The sequence below is a fragment of the Pempheris klunzingeri genome, chromosome 17 (genome assembly GCF_042242105.1).
Source record: "Pempheris klunzingeri isolate RE-2024b chromosome 17, fPemKlu1.hap1, whole genome shotgun sequence".
Classification (NCBI taxonomy): Eukaryota; Metazoa; Chordata; class Actinopteri; order Acropomatiformes; family Pempheridae; genus Pempheris; species Pempheris klunzingeri.
Genome location: NC_092028.1, coordinates 16,846,842 through 16,870,517, shown reverse-complemented (window position 1 = coordinate 16,870,517; position 23,676 = coordinate 16,846,842). Strand labels below are relative to the sequence as shown.

General features: G+C 41.9%; 1 protein-coding gene across 4 annotated transcripts in view; it reads left to right on the top strand.

Moving 5' to 3' along the window:
- Positions 1-1,884: 1,884 nt before the first annotated feature.
- The window catches only part of sun1b (Sad1 and UNC84 domain containing 1b), a 28,166-nt gene continuing 6,374 nt past the window's right edge, over positions 1,885-23,676 (top strand). The window contains exons 1-12 of one of the 4 annotated variants that reach the window (XM_070847528.1): positions 1,947-1,972; positions 7,021-7,118; positions 17,355-17,543; positions 18,372-18,634; positions 19,516-19,764; positions 19,919-20,053; positions 20,464-20,592; positions 21,391-21,474; positions 22,393-22,503; positions 22,653-22,772; positions 22,898-22,991; positions 23,385-23,443. In XM_070847528.1, the coding sequence (XP_070703629.1) occupies positions 7,036-7,118; positions 17,355-17,543; positions 18,372-18,634; positions 19,516-19,764; positions 19,919-20,053; positions 20,464-20,592; positions 21,391-21,474; positions 22,393-22,503; positions 22,653-22,772; positions 22,898-22,991; positions 23,385-23,443 (1,516 nt within the window). In that variant the 5' untranslated portion in view covers positions 1,947-1,972; positions 7,021-7,035. Of the gene's footprint in view, positions 1,973-4,209; positions 4,348-6,391; positions 6,596-7,020; positions 7,119-17,354; positions 17,544-18,371; positions 18,635-19,515; positions 19,765-19,918; positions 20,054-20,463; positions 20,593-21,390; positions 21,475-22,392; positions 22,504-22,652; positions 22,773-22,897; positions 22,992-23,384; positions 23,444-23,676 lie in introns of those variants that run through there. The other 3 variants (XM_070847526.1, XM_070847527.1, XM_070847529.1) reach the window with 3 other exon arrangements.

The following is a 23,676-nucleotide window of genomic DNA, read 5'->3' as shown; positions in this document are numbered from 1 at the left end:
ATTCAAAATTAAACAAATTATTAATTAGAGTGTAAAAAACATGTAAATCTGTTAATATTTCATCCTGATCTTACCTAGCAAATGCATGCAGGAGGATGTCATTTTGTCCTTAGAGACATGTTCGGAGGACTGCAGTCTCTCACACACACCCCCACGGATGAGGTTTTCAACTACTGTCTGTCTGCTCTTGGCTGGGGCTTCCTTCATGGCTTTCTCGATCTCTGGAGGGTAGTATGCACATGCTTTCATTTACTTTCTACATCTTAAAGAAAATACAAAGTCATGTGAGGAATAAGTGACAATCAGTTGAAGCCATTAAGTCAAAACAAGTGTCACTTTAAACCGAGTTGAATAGTCATCCACCAAACCTTGTGCTGCTGTCAGACAACTCTCACAATAGGTGTCTGTTAAAAGAAAAGAGACAGCAGGCTAAAGCCACCATCCTACAGAAGCCGAGAATTGCCAGACAGCAAATACTATCACGTCTGAGGAAGCCAAGTTAGTGGGACTGTAGTGTTTAATTTACTCACGGCGGTCGATGTCATCAGACAGCACAGGAAGAAGGAAGCCCACAGACGTTAGAAAAATGAAGATGTCCATAGTCGGTAACTGTAGACCAGAAATGCACAATGTGAACCAAGAGCTGTCTGCACACTAAGAGAGAGACCTAAAGGCAGAACAGTCAGCTACACCCAATAGAAATCATCTTCTCTCACATAATATGGTCATGTGATCTCAAGGACAATGGGATCACATCACCATCATTCCACAAATGACAGGTGTCCAGTTTTTCAGGTTTTCTCAGACTGTTTAAAGCTATTGCTCCCAGACTGAGTTGTCTTTTAACAGGGGGCTCTAAGTATATATAAAACAATATGATATAGCACTAATGAGATACAGTAATTTCAACAATAGGATGGGAAAATGAAAAAGCATGAGGAAGAAATATTTAGAACTTCTAAAGAAAAGGTAAAAATAGTACTTTGCTGAGTAAAGTAAGCAGTCTACTGAAATTTGTAGACAATATCATACACTTAAATGTCACCGTCTTCTTCCTCTTCTTCTTTGGGATCCGAAGCAATAAAGATCTTTAAGTAAAAGCAGCAAACTCAGAAATACTCCACTACAAGTAAAAGGGGCAACCTACCTACACTTACCCAGGAGGGAAAGTCTTAGTCCCTTAGTTAATCAGAGAAATATAAAATCATCTCCTAAATATAAAACTGTTATCTAAATTGTAAACTAAGGCTATTAGGCAAATGTAGTGGTGTAAAAAATACAATAGTTGCCTCTGAGGTGCAGTGAAGTCATATGAAGTGGCATAAAATGGAAATACAGTACAGTAAGTAAAGCAGGCCTACAAGTACCTCCAATTTGTACTTTGATACAGTACCTGAGAAGCCAGTAGTAGGAGATTTTAGGTAAGGAATAATGTACAGAGAGCGTTTAGCAATAATGTCTGCAAAATATCCCGCTTATTTAGCAGCAAGAAATCAACAATTTAATTCAAAATACCGGAGTCCATAGCAACGGTCTGTTAACCATAGCAACGGTCTGTTATCCATAGCAACGGTCGGCTATGCGGAAATAAGAAACCGTAGAATGCCATAATGAACCAATCAGAATCGAGTATCCAACAAAGCTGCGTAGTAATTATCTTCATATGTTCTCTGTTGGTTGTTGTTTCTGTGAGCGGCCACTAAGCGATGCTGTTTTATGTGGAGAGCCGGGTCGTTTTGACAGGTCCCAAATATGGTCATCTTTACCTTATTAGGACTGACGCATGTGACGCCGGTGTCTAAACGGAAAATGTGACCGTGTGCGGGAAAGGCGAACGTTAGACCAAGGTCCTCTTTTCATGGAGGCTGAATGTGCGACTGTTTGGGAAGCTTTTTACGAGCTGGTTGTATGTGACTTCACCATAAACCAACCTGACAGTCACCAGCGCCGTGTCCCCAGCCAGAGCCGACCTGTGAGTAGTTAAACCTCCGTGCTAATAATTATGTGAACTAATTTGAGAGACTAATCATGAGAAGCTAACGTTACAGCATATCTCCAACCTTAACTTTGCTAATAGCGTTTTGTTTTGTGGCAACACGTGTTTTCTTTCTTCCTGAACTTCCTTTGTAGTTTCACGCCCAGATATTTTACTGACAAAAAGCTTACGAACGTAAAGAAGAAGCTTGAAAAGAAGCCCAGAGACTAGCTTCTGTTTGGCTTTTTCCTGACCAGTGCAGTAGCAGGGGGCTAGGCTAATTTCTGAACAGGTTGTCTATGGATTAATTCAACATCCAGCTACTTCCTCCAGCTGCAATAATGGGGAGGCTTGTTAACATTGTCTTGCATGCAGTGAGTTTTAAACTAACTCCTCCTTGCCTGTTGTGGCTATTTTCCGTCAGTGTCCACAGAGGCTTCATCCCTATGCACTTCCGTTTATCTTGTTTCCTTCAGCTTTTACTGATTTGCTTGCATGAGTAAACTGTGATTGGAGCAGTGTTGCACATATTTGTAACTGGCTTGGTTTACTTAACTAAATGGTCAGCGATGAGCACATGCAAGATGTTTTCCCTGTATGGTCCTAGACACAGATGAGGGATGTTGTCATTTGTGCAAAGCAACAAATATTCATGTATTTGATGTATTTGATATTTCCATTTTCTTTTGCTCAATTTCTTTTACCCCACTTTTCCACTCAGATGGAAATTTCATACCTGTTACTCCACTAATTTCACAGCTATAGTTACACTATGATAACCTTTAATATATATCAAACTGCTAAACTTTAAACTAGTGTTTTGCAATCTTTTTTAGCTTGTGAGCCGTAAAAGAGACATTTCCCCTCTAAACACCTAACATGGTTTTATTTAAAGAAGAATTTGTGGCTCGAAGAGGTGAAATTATTCATCATCACAAAAAGCATCAGGAAAAAGTCCCATTAATTTCCACAGTTTTGTAGCAGAGTTTTTACTCTCCCATTAATCATCTCGGGACCCCTCAGACTTATTTCTTCTGACATGTTGGAGAAACCTGACTCCAAACCACTGGACTTTACTACTGAGATATGCAAAGTAGCGTCACTGATCTGACCACTTCTTCCACCAATGGGTGTTGCTCATCAGGAACACATGAAGGACACTAAATGAGAAAGTGTTGACAGAGGACTAATCTAGGCGGAAACTGGGTGTAAATAATCCCATTGTTTGGCAGAGGCATAGCCAGGCCTGCTGCTGTTAAAGTCCAAAGGTTGTACTAAGATTGCAAAGTCTAAATGAAGTGTACAGACTGCTGGCCAGCAGATGGCGCCTCCCCTTCAAGACCCAGTATGCACTAGTCAGTTCAATAATAGGATTCAGATTTAGGTATCATTTATATTTTTATATAAGTGTAGATCTGTGGAAAACTTGCTGCTTCAGCTGGTCAAAGCAGCACTGATGGACATCCAGTTGAAGGTGTGCAAACTGTATATAATGTTATGCTCACACTTATCTCACTATATAGATAATATAGTAGAAAATTTTTTGTTGTTTTTCAATGTGGCAGACAGCCACAACTCTGACAGGGCATTTCTGCCAGTGTTGGAAGAAGTACTCAGACAGTTCAGTAAAGCTACAAATACCAGTGAATAAAAGTTTATATTCTCAATGCAAAAAAAGTGAACAGCCTTTTCTTTTGGGGTCTGGTAAAAAAAAACAGGCAGGGCTGCTTTATTCATGACTATTGATTAAATATGGCAGAATATAGCACTTACTTGCCAACTTTGATCTTGCACTAATTTACATGCTTCTTGAGAACAACAAAAAACCAAATGTGATATCAAATTGAATAGATTATATTACGATTTATTATTATTATTATTCGTATTATTATTGTTGTTGTTGTTGCCATGGATGAGTCATGCTGTCAGAACTGTGCTTGAGGTTGTTTTGGTGGTAGATGATGTGGGGTCTTTATTCGCAGTGGAGATCTCCTTCAGGGGGCCAACTTAAAAAAAACAACAGTGCGATGCCTCTGTCTGCACGGAGCTCCAGCAGCTGACCCGTGCATGCCGTTGCAGCAGTGCTGCTGTCCTCCAATAGATTTAAAGTGTGCGCCCTGGCCGACAATAGAGGGCCTGGGAGTGGGAGGATCAGCTCGGCAGCGATCCTTCTGGCTTTGTTACGCCTGGGAAGCCATTTTGGAAATCTGCTTGTTGTGCACTAGCATAACACTCACAAGCTACTTGCAAACTTTTCTGATTTTTATCTACTAGAAAAATAACGCCAAGGATCCGTGGGTCCGCAGTAATAGATAACCTTTGGGCAGCCGTGCGCCGGGATGCCGGAAGAAGTTTGCGCATCTTCCGCGATAGTAATGTGTGGATCTTTCCCCTTTGGATTACGCTCTTAAAGAATAATAACATACATGGACTCTAACCAGGCGGGCAAGTTGACATGCAACCATAAATAACACCCCATTGCGTTAATGTAGCTGCAATTTTCTGTTGTGAATCTGTCTGTCTGTTTTACGCAGATTTATTTTGTCCTTGCTGAGCTCCTTTACCCACAACTAACGCAATCTAAGGCCTTATATTCTGTGGGGATTTAACTCATCTGCGACATTATTACAGTTAAATGCACCAGCCTTCGTTCAGAGAGGCCAGTGAGTGTGTGTTTTATTATTAAATGGCCCCGTTTGATGAGAAATTGTAATAGTGCGTCGTTGCACAAGCCTATAAGTCAGCGGTTTGCTGAGTGACGGCGTTGTCTGAATACATGGCGTCTATATTTAGCGCCGGGCAAGAGTGTATCTGGGCTTATATGTCATTTGGCCGGACAGTGTCTGCAGATAATATTAAAGTGAATGGCTGCACCAGTCTGACAGGAGGGGGGCTGCTCTCAGGACTCGGTAGTTTGCTCTCTTCGTCGCAGGTGGTTTGCGTAAAGGAGCCAGCAAAACACAGCACTGTGGGAAAGGTGTCACTGTAGCATGTTTTAGACTGTGCGTGTGTGTTTGTGGTATGTCTGTTATTGTTGAACCTGTCTCCAGAATTATGAGCTCAAGGATTAGATGCTATAATATTTGTAAAAAAGACACAGTTCAGTTGATGGGATGAGCGTTACATCACGCTCTCCCTTATTCTCACCTGCAATAGTTTTAGCACAGTTGGTGTATTTTAGGAGATCTGGTTTTGGATTTTTGGAGGGCCCACATTCCCCGCTTGCATCATGATTCATTGCATCACTTGACAAGTCAAAAAAAAAAAATCTAATCCTGGCTGAATTAAAACAGCCCCCTTGGCTTTTGGATATTTGTTTCCATTTATCCCTCTTTTCGGCTTGGGGACTTGGATTGGGATTTGAAACATGATTAAGATTATGGGTTGAGATTTTTGTGGTGGATTTTCGGAAAAGCCATCTGTTTTTTTTGCCGCTCAGCATTTTGCATCTCTTTTTGTGTGATTAACTCGCTGAGTAGAAGTTGGTTGTTGGGGTTTCGTCTCACTCAGGGTAACTGAGGATGTTTTAGCCACATGGATGAGGAAGTGTGGTCTGTGCATGTTTACTCAGCTGCCAGTTTACTAGTTACACTTGCTAAAACTGATGCAGTCTAATACAACAGTCCTCTAATAAATCCTGCCATCATGAAGGTGATGTAGATTAAACCTTCTGATCACATTGGAGGATGTAGTTTGTAACGCTGTTGAATTATATTGCACTATACCGAGAGTTGTTTAGATTATTTATCCAAGTGGTTCCCAACTTTCCTGACTGTGGACACCTTGTGTATAAATCAGTGTCTAGTTTGGGCTCCAGATAAGTGGTTTGCATTTCCATCAAAGACACATTTTCCCCCTTAAACATCTCTCATGGTTGCATGTAAATAACTGGTTCAAAATATCCAGGATTTCACAAAGAATCAAAGATTAGAGGCTCAGAGGTTAAGAGATTATAGATCTGACCAATCAACCCAAATTTGTGCATCAGAACATTGTTCTGATTTATGTTATGACCCGTATGAGGACCCCATATGTTAGAATTCACTAATTAGCCTACCCTCACTGATATAAATGAGGGGACCAAAATAACAGCACCACAGTGGAAGCCTCCTAAATAACCTTGTAGTTGGATCAGCACTTATAGCCTTTGTGAATGTAGAGACAGAGATCATTTTCGTGAAATGTACCTAATTCAAGCATTCAGGGAACTTAATTTGAATGAACTGGCTGCTGAGTGTATTACTGTAACATTATTGCACAGCCTGTTCACACAAGGCAGGTTTCACTATGAGAAGCTCAACCCTCAGACTAGTCGTTTCCCGCCTATTGCCTAAAGCTCAGCCCCACCCCTTGCCGTTTTACTTGGTTTCATAATACTGCTCTTTCTGTGTGTGTGGAGCTTACCCAAGAAGTCCCTGTAGGAGTAGCTGTCCTGGTGAGGAGTCTGCTCAATACAGCGGGAGAGAGGATCGTCATTTTCTCTGTCCTGTCTTTACCAGCCATTCCTGTCAGTTGTTGCCTGTTTGCTGACCGGAGGAGAAGAGACAAGTCATTCATTACAGCTCCACTGGCGTCTGTAGCCTCCGTCAACAACCAGCCAGAGCCAACATGCAGGAAAAGGTTGGCCAACTCTCGTCCACCGGCTGTGCCACAGTAGCATTGTTGTGTTCCTGGGGAAGAGGAATGTCCAGCAGCTCTCATTAGGGCCTGTCTGTGCTGGGCTTTCTGACATGGTTATACAGCGTAGCAGTAAGCGGCGGTTGCGTTTTCTTGGAGAGCAGCCCAGTGAATAGCGCTAGAATTGATTTGGGAAGAGGCAGGGAATTTACCAGTGCTGTGTTGTATTTACTATGTAGATACAGTTTTTAAAATACAATTACTTGAGCTCATTAGCAGACCTAATTTGTCTGCCAGAGACAGGCTGAACAAGGCAGTGCATGTGTTGCTGTGTTTGAGTGTTTATGGAAGTTAGTTTGTGCCTGTGATCCCCTGCACCATGTCGGCTTTGGCTAAAGCTCTTATCCCTTGCGTCCTGACTCTTGCAGTCTAAACAAAGAAGAATGATCATGGATTTTTCCCAACTGCACACATATACACCGCCACAGTGTGCTCCAGAGAACACCGGCTACACCTACTCTCTCAGGTGAGACCTCAGTGCTGTGCTGCAGCATCAAACAGTCAGTCCTGTGGCATTTCAGTTACACACTGCCTGTCATTTGTGACTCACAGAATTATGTCTGATTGATGCAATTGTTCTTGAGATCCTGCTGTTGCACTTAAATCAGTTTTAAGTCTTTGCAAATGCAGTGTCAACCAGCTACTCTGTATTCCATTTCCTCTTGTCTTGTTTTTCCCTGAACAGAGTCTGCTGTTGAGCACTGTCAACCTTGATGCTATTGTAGCTGTTATAGCTGTTGTCAGTTTATGACAGTGTCATATAATGAGAGGTTGTTACTAGGCTGCCAAATTATGCCAGAGGTTGTTTCACATTCACTACTTGTGTGCTGGTTGTTCTGACAGTGCAGCTTGCCTCGATAGTTGAGCCCCATTTCCCTGTTAGATTGGACACTGGCTACAAATACAAAAGTACAGCAAGAAATATTTAAATATATTTACTTTTGAATATTTTGACTTACAAAACCTCTAAAAGTTAAAAACAGTTACTCCTCATTTTTTCCTAAAAAAAAAAACTGCGGTTGTGGGTTTGATGACTCAGCCTCATGATTCAGTTGGTGTGTGTCGTTATGTGCTTGGTGGGGAATTGGGGGCCTTGCACAGGGTAAAAACAGAGCATGGACCCTAGATTTAACCATACATGCTTTTATGATATTTAGAATGAATGTAACACTAGAGGCTGCATGTCAGTTTTGGATACACAGTATTCACCATTCCTGCAACACTAACCTCTCCTATTGTGCTCCTTGTCCATGCATTGTTTCTTAGATCATGCCGTAGGTATGGCTGACACTTTACCAGGAAGGTCTGTGCATGTGAAGGAATGTAGTTTTGTAGTCTTCAGTGCTTTCACCTCTCAGAACAGACAGAGAGACACTTGGGTGTGTACGTCAGAAAATGAAATACCACCTTTCCCTATTTTTAACTCACTTTCTGAGGCCTCCCATCATTTGAGTGAGAGTGTGAAAGTGTCTTCTGAAAAGAAAAAAAGTCTGAACAAAAACCTCTCATTAGGTTTATAGCTGTGCCGTGCAGCACATTGTGAAAACTGCAGGCAGTAAGCATACCTTGCCTTGAGCTCTTTCCCATTCAGATGAATAAGTTCAGGTTGCAGTTTCTTTAAGTAATTATATGTCTGTTTTATTAGCTGCCTTCTATATTTAAAGTGTCAGCAGCTCTTATATTTTATAGGTTGTGGGAATGGTGGAATGGTGTTAGTGCACAGGGAATTTGCCTGTTGCTGTACCATGATATTAATGGCAAAAAGAGAGACAAGAAACATTAAAGGATAACTACATCATTTTTATTCCTTTTTTTTTTTTATACATATTTTAGGTTCAAAATGACTGGTAGGTACAAAAAGTCTTGGAAATGGTCTAATATTTCGTCTCAGTCGGCAGCTGCAAGCAGCCTGCGAATGAGTTACAACGGCTTTAGGGCAACTGCACCAGCCAAAGCATGCCCACTAAAAGTTCTTCTTTTTACCACTGACACTCAAATAGTTACTCAAAGTGTCTGACAACATTATGGAGAAGATCCCTGCAAAGATAGACCTGTAAGATTCTTTTTGTTTAACCAGAAACGGCCGCTCTATTGCTTGGTTCAGAGGCACCATTAACAAAATTAGCAATTTTATTTTGCAGAATACAGGAGTTGCCGGTCTATCACTACATTGATCAGTTAATTTGTGTGTTTTATTGTGCTTATTTGGTGCTTTAAAGAGTTGGTTCAGATCTGAACTAATTGTTAAAATGCCACAGCAAGTCACAGCTAGCAACCCTTGGGCTCTGCAAGATAAAATTACTGATTTTGACAATGGAGTGTGGTGGCTGGAGCAATGGAGGATTATGTTGCAACTGCCGTGTCTCATTCGCAGTCCTTTCTGCGGCTGGCAGCTGAGGTGATCTATAGGACCAGTTCCAAAACTTTTTGTACCACCAGATATTTTGAACACAAAATGCATAAAGGTCCCAGTTTTAAAAAGACCAGAGTTATCTTTTTTAACATCCTCATGATTTCAGGTCTGCTTTGTAGAACACATAGTGCCATCCAGTAATGTGAAATCCAGTCTTTGTAACCAGTCTTATGAGTCACGCTGTGAACTGAGGCACAGAAAGATGAATGTACAAAAGCTTGTTTGACACCCTGCTGGAATCTGCCAGGTAGACCGAAAGGCTGGAACAAGCTAATCGTGTTCCTTTGAATGCGGTCAGCTGAGAAGCTATTAATGAACCTCGCAGTCACAGCCGTGGCCCTGATCCCAGGATTAGACTAATAGTTTGTTTCTTGGCCAGCTAGTTTAGAGATCTGTGGTTTTTATGAGTCCTGCTTCAGCTGAGAAGATTCTCAGCTCTCCTGAGAAACCAACTTGATGAAATTTAATAAGCCCAGCGAAGTTTTTTTACATGTCTTTGTCTCAGCCTATATTCTGAGTAAATAGCAGAACAGCCAGACAGTCAGTGTTGTATTTGCTGCTTGTTCAAAGTTCAGAAATATCAGTCCATCAGAGAGTCTGACATCTGATTGTGTTGTGGCTTTAGAGGGTGTCTGTATGTGGCCGACAGTGAGTATAAGAGGACAGTGCAGAGACGGATGGGGTCAGGTGACAGAAACCGTTGGCCCATCTGTTGCCAAAGCTCAAAAGAGCAGCGACAAGTTTTGTGGCACTCAATGGTCCGAGAGAGGGAGAGAGAAAGGGAGAGAGGGAGAGGGGGAGAGAGAGAAAGAGAGAGAGAGTAGGCCAGCCAATCACGCTCTGTTTCCATCCAAACTCAGAACTCTGTGGAGCCTCCCACATACCAGGGAGAGACCAGTACAGCTTGGACCACCATCTACCTCATGTTAATATAACTGATATTGTAAATGCAGCGAGGGAAACGCTTTCTTAGATTTATCACGCAGCAAGGTTTTTATTAGTAAACTGGAAGGTTTCTGTGCTTTCTCCCCTCCTCACTGCTGCTCCCACTCTCCTCTTCACTGGACTGACTTTCAGTAACGGAGACTGCAAGGCTTCAACCAACACTGTCTCATTACCTGCCCCATAAGTACTGCTTGTTGTTCGATCAATATGTGTGTCATACTGAAGATATGAAAAGTTTTTATTGTGTCTACGCTTACGGGGGAAAAAACAATTTCTTGAAGTTACTCTTCAAATCGCAGGTCATACACTATGCAGATAAATTAAATTAAATAAGGTTTTGCTTTTCAGTCCTAGTATGTTTCACATTTAATTCTTGCATTTAGATGCAAACTTGAATTGCTAACTTGCTAACAAACTTGCTATTTTTCACTTAGATCCAACATTTTGAAAATGTTAACATTTACATTTGAATTGTAATTGAATTGTTTTGAAGGGTAAGATAAAATTCTTTATGTTCTTCCTGAAGATATTTAGATAAAACTGTGTCATATTCACTGGAAAAACAGTTATCACAGTTTGATATTCATGCATTTTCACATACAAACACACAAGTGCAGAATCAATCAAGCTTTGTGATTTGCATTAGCCGGAAACTGGTACAGTCATCCTGGACAGCAGCTGCTCCACCTTCTAAAAGACTCCACCCATGTCCTCACTGAAAGCAGGTGTGTGTGCGCAGACCCTTCATATTTTATGATGGTGGAAGTGGGTCAGTGGGGCTGGGAGCTGGGACATCTGGTCAGAGTGTTTTTCCCCCACAAGTGATGGCCAAACTGTGACGGTAGTGAGCAGCAGCAGTGATCGAGTTACTAGATACTGTTTGCGGTTGTTTGTGGTTGTTTGTGAGCAGCTGCAGCAGATAACTTGTGTGAAAAATTCTACAAGAGATAAAAGGTATAAAACATAGAGATGTACAAAGCTGTCCAAAAGACTATAAATTATGAAAGTATTTATAAACTTTAAAAGTGTTGTTAAACAGATTTTAACATAATTAGAGCATGTGAAATACATTTGGTGCCGTGACTTTAGTGGATGCGAGACACGCTCTGCCAGACGAGGCTCAGTTGGACAGTTGCTGTTCACGTTGCAGTCACAGTTGTTTTGACATCTGGTCCGAGTGTGTTTCAGTACATGCACCACTGGTCAAGTGCCAGGCGAATGACAGCAGCTTTTTGGAGAGTCAGCCTGTGCCGCAGTTTGTCATTTTGAAGGTTAAACCCTCAACAACAGAGACATTTCTGTAACTGTGGTTGATGTACTACAATGAAAAGATCCCTGGTAAATTAAAATCTCCCTGCATAAAGCACAGAGCATATGTTGTAGTATTTCAGACATCAGAAGCCTTTCTGTTTCTCCATCAGCCAGGCTTGTGTTACAGCATCTGTCTGTTGGAAACGGTACATGTCCAGGCTCTGCTACTGATCACAGTTGCTCTCAAGCCGGGGAGCTGTTTTGAGTGGTCTCCATGGTAACCACGGCAAGATGAAATGGGCACTCTTGCAGAGCCATAACGTGGAGAGTGAAGGATGCCACAGAGAGAGAGTGGGGCAGAAAGGAAGTGCTGTCTGTGGGAGGGAAATGAGGGTGGGCAGGAGCGATCCTAATCCACACTGATAACTCCTGCCCACCCAGAGATAGTCAGATGGAAATTTGAAGGCCCTGCACTCTGTCCCAGACTCCCAGTGCCTGGTCTCTGGTAAATATAGGCCCCTGCGCCTCAGGGGAAAAGACTTTCTCTGCTCTGTAACAATTTGACCAAACAGGAAGGCAGACACATTTTTGCTCTGATTTGGTATTTTCCCCACAGATCTCCAGAAGCTCTCGCAGCTGAATTTCAAGTGAAAAAAACACGAGAGCAGTGCAATTTCAGTAAACACAGCATGGTCCCACAGTGTCGTAGGGAGGAGATTTGGACAAATTGTCAGAAATGGGTAACAAATGCTTCGTTTACTTCAGCCAAATTACAGCATCACAAGTCTCTAAAATTATTTGTTGTTGGCAGTGATGAAACCTACGAAGATCCAGTGCAGCTGCCTGTAGTTTTCCCCTGCTCACACTATTCCCATATATCATACTCTGTGCTATGTATCAGAGAGGATGGAGAGAAACTTGATGTTAGTAGTTTTGATTAGATTATAGAGCCAACCAAACAAATTCCACATTATGAGATGGCAGTTACAGGCTCACTGGTAGATATTGTCATAAATGTGATTAAAGATCTCATGTCTGACCTCCGGACAAAACATTCTTTCTCTGTGTCATGTTTGAACAAGAATCTCTGAGTAGTCTTACCCGAGGCATGCGGTACACACTAACGGCTAACTAACAAATGTTTTTCAGTAACTTTGAGTGGCAGTTTTTTCTCATCCTAAGAGATTCATCAGTAGAAGCACACCCCCTTGTCTTGTGAAAACTTTTTTTTTGTTTTCTCGTTCATTTGAGGGAATAGGCTTCCTGGCAAGCATTTGACAAGGCTTTTGTAACCACACTTGCGGTTTTGAAGCTGAGATTTATAACCCATGTGGTTTCTGTAATCTCTGTCTCAGATGTGTGTGTGTGTGTGTTACCAAAAATTGTAACCAGTGTATTTTCTTTTTGTGCAAGTGTGTCACTACCTGAGCTCAGAACTGCAGATTAGATCCTATTATCAGATCAATTTGTTTGCATGTAATAAAATGAGCACACAGTCTTATCTCATTCTTTTTGACCATGTTTTGTTCCCTGTGCAATTCTAGCAAAGACAAATTGTTTTTTGTTAAAATACTTCAAGCTGAAATAGTGGATTCATTGATTAATGAAGCAACTAAATTAACTAAACTAATAACAAACTGTTTTGCTAATGGATTAATTAATATAAATTATTTTTTAAAGCAAAAATAGACATTCCCTTGAAACTGAATAGCTCTGGCTTTCAAACTATTGGTTTGACAAAACAAGCACTTTTGCAGATATCGCCTCAGGTTTAATAATCTAGAAAATAAACTGCAGATTAATTAATATGCAAAATAATCCAGTAGTTGCAGCCCTGAAGAGTTATGCTTCAAAGATATGTGCTTCAGCAAAGCAAACAGAAACCCTAATGTAGTTTGGATCAGATCAAATACAAACCACTGTCTGCTGTGTAGATGGTAAAGAAACAGATGGTAAACTTAATGCCTCATTGTGTCCGTTCTGTACGCTTTGTGATGGGATCTCATCTTTTTTGCATACACTTTGCAAAGCAGGCAGCAGGCGGGTGGGTGGCATGTCCTAGTGGCAGCAAACCAAACACGGTACTGGAGGTGTAGCGTCACCAGAAGTGATGCTACTAGACTCACTTTTTCTGTGTCATGGAGGGATTTGTTGTCTGTGGCTCTCTGGATGGATGTGAAAGAAATGATGACGAGCCAGTTTTGCTTCAGTCGTTTTGGCAGCTGCTGTGAACCCCATAGTGCTGTTAAAAAAAAAAAAAAGCTTCCTGTTTTTTCCAGGGTACAATATCCTGATGAGCCAGTAAAGAGCAGTGTTGGTGTGTTGGTGCTTTCACCCCAGGGGTAAATACTTTCTTAATGGTGAGAACAAATTCATCATGCTCACATCATTCTGAGGCTGTCTGGAAGACCTGATCTCATTTCAGTTGTGCACATCCACCACGAGGTATTGTGATTTTATTTCTTAAACCAGACTAAGGATGGGTGTTCAGAACCGATTCCAGTTGGGAACCGATATCAAATTGGTGGATTCATTGGAATAGTATTCCTACAAGCTTATTGGTTCCTGTTATCAATGCTGGCATGTTTTTCTGACAGATGCACACTGCAAAACAATGACTCATTTGTTTACACTGGAAACATGCAGCAAGGAGGAGTCATGGCAGAGAGGAGTAATGCTTTTAGGCACCCATGGTGGTCAGAATAGTGGGCTGACGAGCAGAATCCATAATTGGTACAGATAAAATCCTTTCATTCCCATGCTTAAGCCAGACAAATCATATTCTAGTGTTTATTACAAATAGAATTTAATACTCGTTTGTGGAGTTAACATGATTAAGTAAACTTTCATTATTGAACAATCTGCCTATTGTTAACTTTGTACATTTCATTAGTCAGAGTAGTCAAGAAAGTAACAGTATAGTTATTCAATTTACTATCATAGCAGACTTAGAAAGGAATCAAATATAATGATTTAATCCACTAATAGTTGTACAGCTTTCTATGTAATATAATATTTAGAGGTGCACCATGGCTGTTTATTGTGGGTTATGTGTCATCATAGTGTTGTATGTTGCATTATCTTCTGATGACCAGCAGCCAATGACCCCATCTGCATGCCGCTGCATGATGCTCTGCATAATAATGCACTAATTATTTTTAAAAAACCCAGAAAAACACAACCTACTAAAATATAGAATCCTATCAGATCTGATGCTCTGTGTAGTTGTGTATTGTGAGAAAACCGGCTGTGCCCACTGAGTGTGGGACGAGTATCAAAGCTTTAGAGTTATGTAAGGAGAGATTCCAGGAAGCTGAATGTCAGGATGGAAGTGTCTTCTCCATACTGTATGTCTGTCTCTTCATCTGTGTCTTCTTCACTTGGTTCTGAAAGCACAGCGTTCATCTCTATTTTTACCTCTGATGTGGGCCGCGGGAGCCGCCTGGGAGAGAGCGGCGCACAGATCAATTTGGATACCCGGAACAACTGAGTTTGCAAACTAATTAAACAGTGTTTACATCCTGTGATGATGATGAGACAGGCTGGGATCTGAACAGACGCTAGATTTTAAACGCTGCTTTAGTTTGTTAAAAGAGGTTGTGCTACTTTGATTTTATGCAGTTCAAATAAAGATCTGTGTGACTCCGCTCACAAGTTGCCAGGTAGAGCAGAAGGTCACATGAATGACTGTGCCTGGCTGTAGGCTACCCAGACAGACATGTCTGTTTTCTCTCACACACACAGGGCTCCTATGCTCCAGGCACAGGTGACATTACCAGTGAATCCTGAACTATTATGTTCAGGTATATTAAACTACATTGCTTATGTTTGTTTGTATACATGTGATGACATGCCACAGTGAAGTTGTTGCTCGGGATGTAACCTGGAGGCAACCTTTATTAACTCTGATGACAAACATCACAGTTGCAATATACAGCTTATTATTTCAAGTACTTTTTTGTAGTGCTCTCACTGTGGTCTGGCCTCACTGGATTAACTGGTTTTTGGGTCATTCAGCCTAGTGGAGTGAATATTACTGTCTTCAAAGTTTGAAATGGACTACACTGCCCCAAGGCCTATTCTCCAAGATTTGAATTTCAAATTTGCATTTGGCGAGCAGTGATGTGATGGAAAGTTATTTGCTGTGTCGATATCCAGCCCATCTGTGTAAAGGTGCACCTCTGCTTAGGGTGTGTCCTCCCATGTTTCCTACTGCAGGGACATTGACTTTACTTCACCTCTGTGCCAGTAAGGCCAGAACAAGAGGCCATACAAGGACAGCTGAGCAGAGTGTAACCATTGTTAACATAGCACTAATGTCAGAGCTGTTTTCATACCATAATGTTTTTAATGATTTAGTTAGTCTGAAAGTGCCATTGATATATGATATGGTAACATTTGCATTCCTTCTGAGGGAGATTGTTTTTCAGAATTTAGATAGTGGCTCGTAGGTATGCGACCGTGAATCCCCAGGAGAGGGGTGTGTCACACACATGCAGAGAGAGAGATTCATTGTTTGGACTGTCTCGGGTGGTTTTAAAACAGGGAAGCCATATCTGTGATTGTTGCTTTTCAGACACGCTTGTTAATCTTAGAATCAGTGTTATTTTTGGTGTAAAACAGACAAGGTGACGATAGTCTGCTAGTATGCGGGGAAAAAAGAAGTACTGATGCGCTTTTAGTGACAAAGCAGATATTCCACATAAACACACATGTTCACGCATGTAAACAAGGGCTCTGGTCCTAAACATCCAGTACACACACTTCCAGACATTCTCCTTGGCAAATGCTTAACTGTAGAAGCTAGTTCTGGTCAATTTCAGACCAACAGGATACAGAGGGAGAGGTGCTGCTCTGGCCATGTGTTCAGAGAAAAGCCAGTTGGAGCAGCACGCAGGAGGCCGAGCGAGGACGAAAGCACATAATTGGCTCTCGGTGGGAGTGTGTAATCCTCAGGCTTTAGAGCCAGAGGGAGGGCCAGAGAGCAGTATGCACAGTACACGTATGCATGCACACATGCATATACACACTGCTGATAGCACTCAGTCCAGTTTGTCCCCTGCGTAAAACTGTGCCTTGATAAACTCACGGCTGTGCCAAGGCCACTGACGAGGATAAGCTTGTGGCTTGAATCATACAGCTCTTGTTTATTCAGCAAAGGTCTCTCGTTTTCGAGTGTCTAGCAGGAAGTTTATTCTCTGTCCTCCAGTGACAGATAAAGTGCTTTGCCCCTCCTCTTCATCCACCCTCCCCTGCATGTGTGAGCAGTACTTCTGCCTGACCTAGTTGAGCCACATGCTGAGGAGTGTACACAATCTGCAAATAAAGTGCAGCACTGTCATTTCAGTTCACTTTGTCTCATTAGAATTGATCACAAAATGGCATCATTAAAAATATAAGTAAATACAAATCAGTATTAAATAAGACATTGATGTTATGTAGCTTATAAAGAGTTTCTTATTATAGAGTTTCTTTTTTAACAATGTTTGTCTCCAGTGAAAAGCACAGTTGCTAACAGCTGCCTGTTAGTTGAGGCTGAATGGGCCTTGCCTCTGCCAGGTGGGTGTGGCCCTGTGAGTCACAGCTGCACAACCCATGGCAAAGTCGAAATTTACAACATTCATAGTGTGTTTCCACTTACCATTGGCGTTGGATTGCAGTTATACTTTGGGATGTTTATCGGGCTCATTTTTAGTTTTGAGCCTTCAGAGACACAGTGTGCCCATTCTTTTATCTTGTTTTCTCTCTCCCATGTGAGTGAGTCACTTCCTGTCAGCCCCCTTTGGCAGTTGCAGGGAACAACTGTAAACAGACTTTTTGTCCTTGTGTTTGTTTTGTTTTTGTTTAAAGACAAGAGAGCCTGTCGCTGAAGATGACACACAGGAAAGTGCAGGATATCCCTGTTCAGTAGTGATTAGGAGTGAAAACTGTTTTTCCGTGCACCAGACGTAAGAAAGTTCCTTCGCTGGCATTAACCTGTCATGCAATACCTCCTTTCATCCAACCATTTTCTTTCTCCTTTCCTTCTCCCTCATTTTCTAACTTTCCTGCTCCACTCTTCCCTCATTTGTCCCTCCCTCCTGCCTTTCTCAGCTCCAGCTACTCCTCCGCCGCGTTAGAGTTTGAAAAGGAGCACCAGATTGCTGCTGTGTACGAGTCGCCCAGGATGTCACGGCGGAGCCTGCGTCTGCAGACCAGTGCCGGTCACTATGGCAACGAGAGCCTGGCTGATTACTCCCAGACCCAGAGCAGCAGCTACACCAGTACCAGGAGAGAATCGCGGTGAGACTGTCAACACACACTAACACGCTCACACAATTATCAAAGCAATTAAATCGAGTTAGAAGCTCTACTGCAGTGTTTCCCAAACCTACTCACTGGCTCGACCTCTGCCCTGCAGGGTTTTCTTTTTGCTTTGTTTCACACCTGATTCAAATGATTGGCTCGTCATCCAGCTCAGTAGAGTCTTCATAATGACCCATTCATTTGAAACAGGTGTGTTGGAGCGGGGAAACGTCTAAAACTTGCAGGGCGGTGGGCCTCCAGGAGCAGGATTGGGAAACACTGCTTTTCTGTACACGACAGAGACACAACATGCACTATTTCAAAAGTTTTCTTCCAGTTAAGGCAGGAACATTTTAAAAACCCTGATAAATGCACATGATGTTTAATATTTTTGTTGACAATGTGTGTTGCAGTGACATTCTTATTATTGCCACTGAGAAGAATGTATGTTTTCTATTAAGTGATATCATAACTTATAACTGCATAGTGTTGAGACATTAATAATAATTATGATCACACTGAATCCAACATGAACGTCATAAACATGAACTTCTTCATGTTTGTTGATTTAATAAAACCAGCTTTATGGCAGATTATTGTCAACATTTAGCTCTGACTACTGTTCTGAAGTGGTGTTGGTGTCCAGTCCAATGTGGGCTAAGTGCACTGAGTGAGGGACATTTGCTACTATTTGCGCCCCTTGAACACGCGCTCATATGCTCAAGTGCATATCGAGACAGACCCGACTGTCTCAACACACCCCTGTCACACCCGTAAACGTGCAGCAAAACTCCCTCCTCATGTTTCCTGTGTTTTCTCTCCCAGGACGCTGCGGAGCAAAAAGCAGCAGTCCAGTTCCAGCTCCCTGTCTTTATCCCTGAGCCAAGCGGACACACCGAGGAAAACCCTCTCCTTCTCAGCTGCCAGTACCCCGATTAACCACAGCAGCAGCAGCGTCATTCAGGAGGGCAACACAGCGTCTGATGCCTCTCTGCTCACCTCCATCCCAGAACAGTCCCACCTGAGAAAACGCACCATCACCACAACAACCACAACCACCAACTCGACTTTTGTGGACGGACACTGGGGTCAGTTGTTGAAAACATAGATTCATCTTAAATGACCCATCATACTTTTTTAGAAGAATTTAGCATCTACTAATTGAATCCAGGATATACAACACAAAGCTGGAATAGTAAAAGTAGCAGTATAATACAGTGATAATTACAAGTTTAGCGTATAACCTTATATTGCCAATATTTAGTATTTAAGTGTGAGAAAGAAATGCATTACTGTGTTCTCGTCTGACAATGAACAAGCTATTGTAATGAATGAATAGAAATAATAAAATAAAGAAAAGAATAAAGAGGAAGAATAAAGAAAATAGAACATTATAAAAGTTAATAGAGAGATTGTGCTTCTTAGATATGTGTTGGGTAAAAGCAGGACTTACACCTGCATCTGTTGCTGCCACTGAGTACATTTACTCAAATTCATATTTAAGTACATTTCTGACTTACTTGTACTTTAATTGAAGATTTTAATTCTATGCTTTACTTCTACTCCACTGTATTTCAGAGGGAACTATTGTACTTTTGACTGCTCTTCGGCAGCTGTAGTTATTAGTTAATCTACAGGTGATGGGTTCAAAAACCTATGATGAGCATATGAAACACAGTGCATTATTAGACAGTAAACTAAATGACCCACTAGTGTATGAAGGTGAAGAGAAGCTCTACAGCGGTCAGCTACATAATTTAAATGCAGCTTATATGTTACTACATCAGCATTAGTAATCCAATATTATAGCATATATTAATGTAACAGTGACAGATCCCCCTGCATAGTGACTACTTTTGCTTTTGAACTTGAAGTACATTATTCCAATGATACTTTCATACTTTTACTTAAGTGTAATTGTAAATGCAGGACATACATAAATGTATGTGTAAATGCTGTTCTTCCTCAGGGAGGAGCCACGGTGCTGACCATAGCTCAAGTGTCAATGGCGACGCCAGTGCGTCAAAGTCCCACTCCGCACTCGCCAACGGCTACATCTGCAAAGACTGCTCTTTACACTCTCAGAAGATGGACTCCTTTATCACAAAATCTTCATCGTCATCTCAGGATGCAGAAGCGTCCTTTGACGCCCTCTCCTCCTCCTCCTCGCCTTTCACTAGTATATACTCCAGAGACAGGAGTCGAAAGAACAAGACAGGTGAGAAACTGGCGAGTTGGAATGAAATGTCGCATTACAATCCTCACATTTGTCCATCTAAACGTTTGAATAATTGGAGCTGGGCGTCAAAAGACCAGTATGTTCACATCTTAATGGAGTTCAGAATATAATCGGTAGTGGCGTCTCTCTCCAGGTGTCCTGGTGTCTATGTCTAACACGTGTGTGCGCTACAGCAAACGAGCCCTGGCTCCCATAGTGTCCTTAGTCACCCTGCTCTTCAACAATGTGCTCTGGTTGGGTTCAAGGGCCAAGAGCCCTCCAGGAAAAGGTATACAACAAGAGACTTTTTGCTCTTCTCCCATTACCCATCATTCCCCATTTTCTTCTCCTGTCTTCTGTGGTGGCAGTTTTTCCTGCATCGCTCAGCACAGATTCTCTTGGATCTTGAGGAAAAACTGACAGATTTTAGGCTGATTTCTCTTTTTCAGCTAATTTGAAATCTGCACTGCCTGTTGTCGTCATCACTCTGTTTCTTGCCGAGTCTCATGGTCTGTTTCCTTCTTCTTATCAGGCTCTCCATAGTTTGTCGTTTTCCTTCAGGAGATTTTTCTATCATCTACTTCACTTCCCTCTCATCCTATCACCCCCATTTTTTTTACTTGTGTATTTCGTGTCTCCAGCCGTGTCTCGACTGTGCGTTTTGACTAACAGTGACTGTGCGGGGATGTGTGTCACCAGGTGTCCTCACGTCATTTTCGGACTCGATGAGACATGCAGCGTCCTCCAGTTTGTCCCAACTGTGGCTGTTTAAGCAGACCACTCTCCACAGGTTGATGGGCTACAGGGCTAATGGCTATGAAGGACAAGGTACCAGCCGCTACTACGAGGGGCAAAGGTTAAGGGTCACAGCTCCTGACCTCTGCTGCTGCTCTACTATTAATAAACCTTTCTTGTCACCATTTGTCTCCTTCCTAAGCTCCTACTCCTACTTTTTGGTTTAAGGAGAAAGGCGCCTCATATTAACGGACTTTTGCAGAACTCTTTCTCATCACTGTTTCTTCTCTCAGTCCATCCAACCTTCACTTTCACACTGTTGCTTTGTATTTCTGAAGGAAGAAGTATACCAGAAACAAAATTAAAACTGTACACCCTGAAAAGAATAAAGCTATCGCATCATAACTTGAGTTTTTAATCCCTTAGTTCACATGAGGTTGTGAGAGCAACTAAATATGCGCACCTAAATGAAACATAATTACAACACCCTGACTCCTCCTGTTCTTGGTAACTGCGTCAAGATCCTCAGTTGTGTTGTGCAATCAGTAAACAACCTGTTTCTGGTCAGCATGCACCAATTTGTACAAGTGAGTTTTATTTCTAGTATACTGCTGATTTAAGCTGGTTCTCTTTACAGCTGCAGAAGAATTTTATCAACTCCGAAGCATCGGTTTCACCACTTTTCTTTCTTCTTGTTTCCAGCAGTTGTCACTGTGTGTCCTCTTAACTGTTTTCATGCCCGTCTATTCTCATTTTCTTCATGAAGACACATCGGTGACATGTGCATTCCTCATTCTTCTCCTTCATCATCATCAATCATTCATTTCGTCATAATTTTCTCACGCAACATGGTTTTGTTATGTAAATGAATGTGTTGTGTGTATGTTGCAGCTCACTCAAGTTTCTGTGGAAGCATGAATGTGAAGGGCCTGGTGACTGAAGATGAATCACATCTTAACCTCAATGGTTCCCTGTGTAAGCAGACACACACACACACACACACACACACACACACACACACACACATACACACACGCTCTTTCTTTCTCTCTACACTCAGTAGGTTTTCTTGTGGTAGCCCTGATTGACAGAGTTAATTATATGCGTGACCTGTGCTAGGACCAGCAAGCAGAGGTTGTGTGAACTGCGCTAAATAGTCAGCAGCCTGTTGACCGCTGTGACCTGCAGATGCTTCTCATTCAGCCAAGTTACCCCTCCAGACTAAATTTAACGCCAAAGTATAATATAAGTGATGCTCACTCCAGACATAAATCACTAATAACTAATAATATAATAATAAGCTGTTTGTTTTCAGTCTAGTTTTAGTTTTATGTTGCCCAAACTGTATAAAAATAGATAACAGAGCTTAAGTCAGTGTGTCAGAAGAGGTCAAATAATGGACCTTTCCTCAAATGAAAAAATGAGAAAACAAAGAAAAATAGAAGCCACACAAATGCAGCTTCACTCGGCTGACAATCAGCATAAAAAGAAGTAAACCTAACACTGACTCAGCAGGACATTTGTAACAATAAGCTAATAGTTAAACAGTTACACTGAAGTGAAAGTTAAATAAAAGCATTTTCAATCAGGAGACTCTGGCTCGGGGTGTTTTAGGGTTCAACAAGGTGTGCTCTCACATTCATCTGTGCATGTTTCCATCACATCCAGTACATTTCTTCTAGTACAACATGCATGCAAGTTTCCCACTTGTATTTTTTTCAGTGTTACTGATTCATTTTATGTTTTAATTTCTGGTGCTTTGGATTATTTTCCAGAATTGTATTACTTTGGTTTTTATGTTTATCAGCCATGTCAATGTCACTTGTTCACACATCCTTTTGTTTTTGTGTTTTCTGTTTGCCTGCTGTCCATCATTTTGCTCGCCGTACTCAGGTGATGACTGTAAAGGGAAGCAGCACTCTGAGACACACACCATCCTCCTCACACAATCCTCCAGGCGTCAGCGCCTGGTGGGGGCACTGTGGAGCGTCCTAGCTTACACAGGTTAACCAGCTCTTCACTTATGCTAATGACAGCCTGTAAATATACTGTCCAAGGATATTTTTTAGCACTGATGAGCTTATAAGGTATAGAGACCACTCGTGCTGCAATTAGTCAATTTACGATGTTGTCTCTTTCACCCCGTCTCCCAGGTTACTGCCTCCTCCAGCCTGGTTACTGTGTGGTGAGAGCAGGCAAAGCGTTGGGATCAGGGGCCGGGACAGTGGTGCAGAGGCTGCTCTCACTGTTCTGGATGCTCCTGGCAGCTCCAGGTTGGCGGCACTTTTTTCTCATCTTCTTAAAAATGTGCATCTTCTCTGTTTCTTTCTTGGTCGACACGGTCTGGTTGTGTTTTCATTGTCGGTCTGTGTTTTTTATGTTTATTCAATCGGCCCAGTGAAGGCAGGCAGGGGACTTCTGTGGTTTCTTGCAACAGGATGGTACCAGCTGGTGTGTCTCATGTCTGTCCTCAACGTCTTCTTTCTGACACGGTAAGAACCCCTCCATCTTTTTCTAAACCTCAACATGCTGACAGATAACGGATAAATTGTTTTCAAAATATTTCAAAGGCTGTATTCGATAATTTTATGATAGCAATGCATCAAATGACCTTTAAAGAACTATCACCTGACTCTGCAGCTCCAATCAGCTTTACTGAGCTTCATAGTGAGTTTCAGCTCATTGTTTAGCTGTCCGGCCCTCAATTTTACTGTTTTGTTTAATTTTCACACATAGACAAGACAGACACAGTTAGCAACTAACTGCATGTGTTCTTTTAAGGATTTTTGACTTATTCTTGATTCATAAAAGCCCCTGTCTTTCTGAATTAGCAGCATATTCTCCTGTCAGCGTCTATCTGACCAGTGTGTCACTCTGTGTTTCAGATGCCTTCCCAAACTCTGGAGGCTCCTGCTGCTCCTTCTGCCCCTTTTGCTTCTCCTTGGTGAGTTTAAAAGAACTCGCAGTGCTCTCTGCCTTCATCGCAGGTGCAGCCCATTTAGTGAGCACACACAGAGAAAAATCAGTCTGTAGTGAGGCAGTAGGTGTCCTAACCAGCACGCATCCCCAGAGTACACTGCATATCCAGTACCAGATTCAGGTCAGCCTCTCTGGGCTCTAGTGAGTGCGAAATATTCCTGTAAGTCGATTTATAGGTAGAAAAAATCTCACATATAT